Genomic DNA, 7082 nt, shown 5'->3' with positions numbered 1-7082 from the left:
ATTCTAGCTTATAAACAGTCCGTTTACTGTACAAGACTAATCAATTTCTCCATGAGGAGTACTAGAGTAGCTTGTCAAACTTGGGTAATAGCCACAAAGATTGTACCCGCTCCATGAGCAGTGGCGCTCGACGATTACAGGAAAGGTACCGATGGTGCAATTTTAAACGAACCATAGACGGACTCTACTTGGTTTTATTCATTTGATCTTCCATTGACTCAAATTATTCAAGAGTCTTTTGCTCGTTTTAGCTCATACTGTCTTGATGAAATGTCGTACAAATTGGCAGGACAAGCCTGGAGCGAGATGGAAAGATCAAATACAGTAAAGCAATTTCGTCTTAATTTCGTACTTCGTAGCAATCATGACTAGAAGCTATTCACAGTCGATAACTGGCAATTAACTAGCTCTTCTTACAATTCATTATAGCAAACGATTTCTTTATTGTCAGGATCTTTATAACTTATCATAAAGTAGGTTAATTTTACCGTCTGAAACAACGTCACTTTGCATAAAATAGTATAGCATTAACAAGTTTAACTCACGATTAGTACAAGCAAAAATGAATAGAAACCGTAATTAACAAACGCTTTAGAATGCTTTACAATTACAAATGTTTTATCCTTCACCAGCAATTTGTAAGTGCTCCATAAGTATTTAAAGTAAATTTATGATGCTTATAATGTTGCAATTTCGTTGTGCACAGGAATAAAATGTTAAAAACTTAATTTTTACATCAGCAGATTCTTACACAAAACGTGATTGTGATGGCGAAGCTGAAAAATTGAAATCGATAACATTGAGCATTGCTAATATTATCCATTAAATTGTTGGTTTATTTCAACCAAGGCGAAATAAAACATTATTTTCTTATAATGCTATTTATTTTGATCTTGAAAAAATGCAAATAAGCACAAATAGACCATCAATAAATTAGAATCTACACTATAGTAGACGAAAGAAGATTAGTCCTCTAGGAATTTTGTTCGTTTGGGATAATAATATCATTTCTGTTAATCGTTTCCAAAGCGTTTCGCAATAGAATAAGGGTAGCTTCTGGGTATTTCCTTCTGTACCACTGATGAAGCAATTGGATAGCACTGTTATAGGTATGGCCACGATGTTTTGCTTCGATAACCTCAGTATCAATCGTTGGATCTAGGACTGTTGCTAATTTTATCCAGTCTACACCAACACAACTAGCGATCGAGTGAAAATAGTTTCCAGGATCTATAAGGCACGAATGAATATATTACCACATACGTCATCTTAAAATTACAAATTGAAATTATCTTATCATGGACTAGCCGAACCCGCATACCCAGCTGTGTACATCAATATGACTCAATAATTTAAATGTGGATACATTTGTTTTAATTTAACCTAATTCATTTTACTTATTGTTGGATACTCGCAAGTAAAGTAGTGGAGTAGTAGTTTATATGTTCTAATTATAATCTGAAATATTCGTTGGTATTCTAATTAGCTAACAGAACTTTGTGCGATAATATCATACATAATAATCACTTCTGGTCACTATTATGATTAAATGGGCAAATTAATTACTATAATTATGAATAATAAACGTAAAAAAAAAGCTTAAAAGTAGCTTACTAGTAGCTAAATATTCTAATGACGATCTTAAAAAATTCGTTGGTGATATCATCATCTAGTAAAACTGTATGCGATCATATCATCAGTGACAAACGTAGCTGAAAGTATTACATCACATAATTCTTGATAATAATCAACTATTGTTTACGCTATTGCAAAATTACCATCTGGTAATGCTGAATGATCTTTAGTGGGTAGAACAGGCAGCTTTTCTGGATCAGACCGCTTTGATGGGTTGGGCTGCCAAACATGACAAACTTTACTTAGTAAATTAAACAGAGTCTATATACTTCACAACTTCAAGGTTGATTATAGATATTGTTCATTTACCTCGTTGGAATTTACTCTCCTCAAGTAGCAAGCCTTTTCATTGGTGTCTTGCTTCTGGTCTTGAGGCTGTAGAAAGATTTGAGCTATATCAATAGCTGCTTTATCGATAACCTTGCAAAAGTAATGGATAGCATGATAGCTAAACTCATTCTAATTGATAGTAACTTTCTTTGGCTTTAAATAACCTTCAGGATAATCTAAACCTCGTTTCTCAAATATAGCGAAGTATAGACCATTATCTAGAATAGTATTTTCAAGTCCAGTCGTAGCTAAACGTATCCTAATAAATGTCTGATCGAATGCTGACACGATAGCAGTTTCATCTTCATCTTTTTTAGATAAGATTAATTTCATATGGACGGTATCATCACTTGTGTCTATTTCGGATAGGAAAGCTAACGTTTTAATTTGTTGCTGGTGAGATGGAAAGATATACTTGCGGATTGAATAAATGGTAGATTTGACGTAGGAATAGACGACATAGTCAGAGAAATGGCTTACTGCAAAAGTAAGGCAATAATATCCATTTTTATCGCGGCTATATTCATACTCTACATCTTGCTGTTCCCACTTCACACCTCCATAGCTTCGACAAATGATTTTTATTGGGGTATTAAAGTTGTTATTTTTCTTAAGTGTAACTATCTGGTTGATATATGGAACGGGGACTTGAAGTAAAGCTTTCCTTGTGCTATTAGGGGTAAATTGATACCCATCAGGCTCGAGGCAAACGATTGGCGATAACTGGATAAAGTGTTTACCATCAGCATCTTTCGGAATTGGTAAACCTTGATTATAAGGTGGATCTGCATAGTATACAGTCATGGTTAGGGCGGCTTCGGTTGTTATACACTGAGCTGGAAGATGAAATTTTAATCCAGGTACTTCAGGCAAGGTTAAATCATGATCTTGATTAACTTGACAGTTATTCGATACCTTTGGATAGCCAGCTTTGGCTGTTGCGATAGTTGACGTTATATAAGAATAGAAATGAAATTGATGATTTAGATAGTACTGTCAATGACAAGAAATGTTCTCCTATGCCTGCGTTTTTTCTAGTTAACAGTACTCTTCGATTTTAATGCACTAATAAATAGAATAGCTCTGTCATTACATAATGGGACTACAATTTAGAGAGAAAAGGTTGTGGATAGAAAGATACTGTCGAAAACTGCACTCCTATCTCCAATCAAAACAAAATTAACCTGGATGCATTCCTGGAAATAAATGACATTTCGCTGGATTCTTTTTTCTTTTTCCTGATCTAAGATTGTTATCTGGCTCAAAAGTAATAGAAGAACATTAATAACAACAACATGTTCAGCCATTCACTTTTCTTATATTAAAGCAGCTGTTATCCGTTGTGTTTCCACTCTTAGTCGTTAACGTAAGCACGAGAGACTTTGATACACTCCTCCTAGTAAGCTTACTAAAAGTCTCTTTTATTTAGGATTTACTGCATTTAAATAGTATAGCCGTGATAATGTATTATACCTTAACTTATGCTAACACGTTAGGTGCAGTACAACAGGTTACTGTATTCTTACATACATAACATCCCTTCACTTAACAAAATAAATTAAGCGATATAAATTACTCCATAAGATATCATCTTATCAAATATTTTTTTTTTTTTAGTGACACACTATAAAATCATTACAATGAAAACATGCACATTTATTTATAATCCTCATGCATATTCACAGCCTGATCGTACTTGCCTTGGTGCTCATAGACATCTATTGATGTCGACGATTTCTGCTTCTGGAGAGTGATTTCGATATTCTTTTTGGTCCTTGTAACTAGGCGATCATTTCCGCTTAAGGTTGCGATATCGAGTGACTTGTTAAAGTTATCCATAGCCTGATCGTACTTGCCTTGGTGATGATAGACACTTAGACAGCTCCTATGTTGTTATATGAGTTGGCAACATGGGGATGATTATGACCAAGGACTGACAATCGAATTTGCAGTGACTTGTCATACATATCCGCAGCCTGATCGTACTTGCCTTGGTGATGATAGACAACTCCTATGTTGTTATATGGCCACGCAACATCGGGATGATTGTGGCCATGGACTTGCAATCGAATTTGCAGTGACTTGCCATACATATCCACAGCCTGATCGTACTTGCCTTGGTGACGATAGACAACTCCTATGCTGTTATATGACCGCGCAACATCGGGATGATTGTGACCAAGGACTGACAATCCAATTGACTTCTCATACATATCCAGAGCCTGATCGTACTTGCCTTGGCGATGATAGACAAGTCCTATGTTGTGATATGACTTCGCAACATGGGGATGATTGTGACCAAGGACTGACAATCCAATTTGCAGTGACTTGTCATACATATTCAGAGCCAGATCGTACTTGCCCAAGTCAAAATAGACAACTCCTATGCTACCATATGACCGCGCAGCATCGGGATGATTGTGACCAAGGACGGACAATCCAATTTGCAGTGACTTGTAATACATATCCAGAGCCTGATCGTACTTGCCTTAGCTTCTATAGACAACTCCTATGTTATTGTATGACCACGCAACATCGGGATGATTGTGACCTAGGACTGACAATCCAATTTGCAGTGACTTGTCATACATATCCAGAGCCTGATCGTACTTGCCTTGGTCATGATAGACAACTCCTATGTTGTGATATGACTTTGCAACATGGGGATGATTGTGACCAAGAACTGACAATCCAATTTGTAGTGACTTGTTATGCATATCTAGAGCCTGATCGTACTTGCACAAGTCCCAGTAGAGTCGCCCAATTTGATGATAACTATCGGCAAGACGAGCATCCTTTTCGTTTAACCATTTTAATTTCATTTCCAACGATTTCTTACCGTCTTGCAGTGCTCCGTTGTAATCCTCTTGGTATCTCTTAATCTCGCTTTCTCTTAGTAAGCATTGAGCCATGCTCACTTCATCTTGCAGTTTAGTAGCCACAGTTTGTCCCTTTTTACTCCATTCAACAGCTTTCATGAATTTAAATTGTAAAGTGTAAATATCACAAAGACCAAGATAAATATCGCATGCAAGTCGATCAATATCCGCACTAGGATTCGACAACGAAGCAATCTCATCGACAGCTTGTGTATAACAAGATAGTCCGTCCACCAACTGGAAGGCAGTCTTGAATGAGTTACCCTTTTCGTACAGTGATTGTATACGGGTATGGTGAGGAAGCATACTCGTAGAACAGACAGATTCATCATCAGCCATCTTTCCCTTCACTCAATTCAATAGTATGTTAGTTAAAGACTTGAACGACAGGTTAGAGACAAATAAGATTGAAATCAAGCTTCGTTGCAACCATTAATGACTAATCATCGGATCGATATTATCTCTGCGTATTAATGAGGTTATGTCGGAATGGTTGTACTTACGTGCTAGTCGTAGTTCAACAGAACAACATCAATTATTCCATTATACACAATTTTCAAGTATCAATAAATCAACTTCTACAATGTCGTCTATCAATTCCGCATGGAAGATTATCCGAAAATCATTCAATCAATCTCTGTAGATAATTACTGAAGACAACGCTATCGGACAATCGTGTGCTGACATCAATCAATACCAAACTAAATCCAAGGAGTAGACTAATTTACGTGTACATTAATAAAATGCACTCCAGCTTACAAATACATTATACTCATAATCATAATAACCGTCAAACAACAATCGTTTTATCCTGATAGACAACAGCAAATGAATGCTAGCCACATCAATGATAGTGCAAAATAAGAAAGGATGCTTGTAATATAGTTTCGTTGGAGTCGTTTACCTATCTATAATTTCTATTTTTACTTGAAATACAATGTATAATGATGGATACCTAAACGGAATAGGTCACTTACCAATGGATGTTTTAAAAATCGGCTAATAGAACAACTTGATGATTTTGCTGTGATGTAGATTTAATCCTATCAATCCGACTGCGCACTGCTTATTGCAAACAGGAGCTAGTGGATAAAAGAGGAGGACAGGTGAAATAAAACTCTACTCGGCTAAACAGCTCTATCCAAGTGCATATACACTAAATACACGCACTTATCAGCGATTACAGACTACTAATTCATTGGTTATTTCATACCTATAAGTACTCCTTGCAAAAGTCCTGCATGAGGAAGGGCGCTATTGATAACCATGAAGCTTGCTTGGCTAAAAATCCCAGTTGACGCCTGTGGCTATGTCGCGCTTTACTCTTTAGTAGTCCATATGCGACACTGACAACTATTGGTCCCTATGTGACCCGATACAAATTGATTAAATGGAGTTTTTCAATCTTCTTGTTTTGTAATACAATCGCTATAAGAAGCTACTAGAAATAATAATAAGTAATGAATACTGTTCATCTTCGCTATTAAAGTTTACATTTATTGTACTTTGCCTTCTATGGCTACCTATGGTCGGCGTAAGCCATTCTTGCATAGCTTGTAAATAAGTCATGTTCAGTGATTCGTTCTGTCTTGTTCATACCTTGTCATTAATGTCTTGATTCATATTAAAGACTACAATATAAATACTATTAGCAGAGATCAATGGAGAATGATTAACATGATAGATGGCATGACCACCGAAATTCCATATTTTAACATATTGATTATTATTACGTTTATTGGTTCTTTGATCGATGATAGACGAACAGTAATATTGAGTTAAGGCGAGTTTAGACGCTGATTTGATTTCAATCTCTTTCAATGGTATGGCTACTTCTTTTGTAGCATTACCAACTATAGGAGATTGCACATTGTCTTTTTTGTAAATTTGGCAATGGTAGGTTATCTGTTAAAACGGGTCGATGTATTGGATGCACACGGGTAATTTACTGATTGATATTCTCTTGACTATCGATGCTTGTTTTGACTTTATCGTCTACTACCTCAGTCCAGTCACAACTCTTTCAATTATGAATACCATACTATTCAGTCTCCACCATGAAATCAGAATTCTCAACCACTTGTGTAGGAGATTGATTAATGATTAATACTTGTTGAATAAATACTTTTCTAACAGAAGATTTACCCACATTGGGAGGGCCAATAAACATGCCTCATATTAAATTATGATAGCAATGACCTTGATTTAATGCCTTGGTATACGCATAGTCATATTCCT

At 36.0% G+C, this 7082-nt stretch overlaps 2 protein-coding genes across 2 annotated transcripts; both read right to left on the bottom strand.

Annotated features, from left to right (window-relative positions):
• Window positions 1–973: 973 nt before the first annotated feature.
• Window positions 974–3272, bottom strand: TRIADDRAFT_62553 (uncharacterized protein; the record flags this gene model as incomplete). Its single annotated transcript, XM_002118486.1, has 5 exons — window positions 974–1230; window positions 1779–1854; window positions 1945–2055; window positions 2110–2958; window positions 3150–3272. 5 exons carry the CDS (start codon window positions 3270–3272, stop codon window positions 974–976), a joined length of 1416 nt encoding a protein of 471 aa, XP_002118522.1.
• A 567-nt stretch (window positions 3273–3839) lies between these two features.
• Window positions 3840–4802, bottom strand: TRIADDRAFT_3429 (uncharacterized protein; the record flags this gene model as incomplete). Its single annotated transcript, XM_002118485.2, has 2 exons — window positions 3840–4453; window positions 4517–4802. Coding segments are annotated over 2 exons (900 nt in total), but the record flags the coding sequence as incomplete, so codon positions are not given.
• Window positions 4803–7082: the final 2280 nt, after the last annotated feature.

This window comes from Trichoplax adhaerens, genomic scaffold, assembly GCF_000150275.1.
Source record: "Trichoplax adhaerens TRIADscaffold_130 genomic scaffold, whole genome shotgun sequence".
NCBI classification, from domain to species: Eukaryota; Metazoa; Placozoa; class Uniplacotomia; order Trichoplacea; family Trichoplacidae; genus Trichoplax; species Trichoplax adhaerens.
Note: the sequence above shows the minus strand (reverse complement) of the source record. Positions and strands in the feature narration are given on the sequence as shown.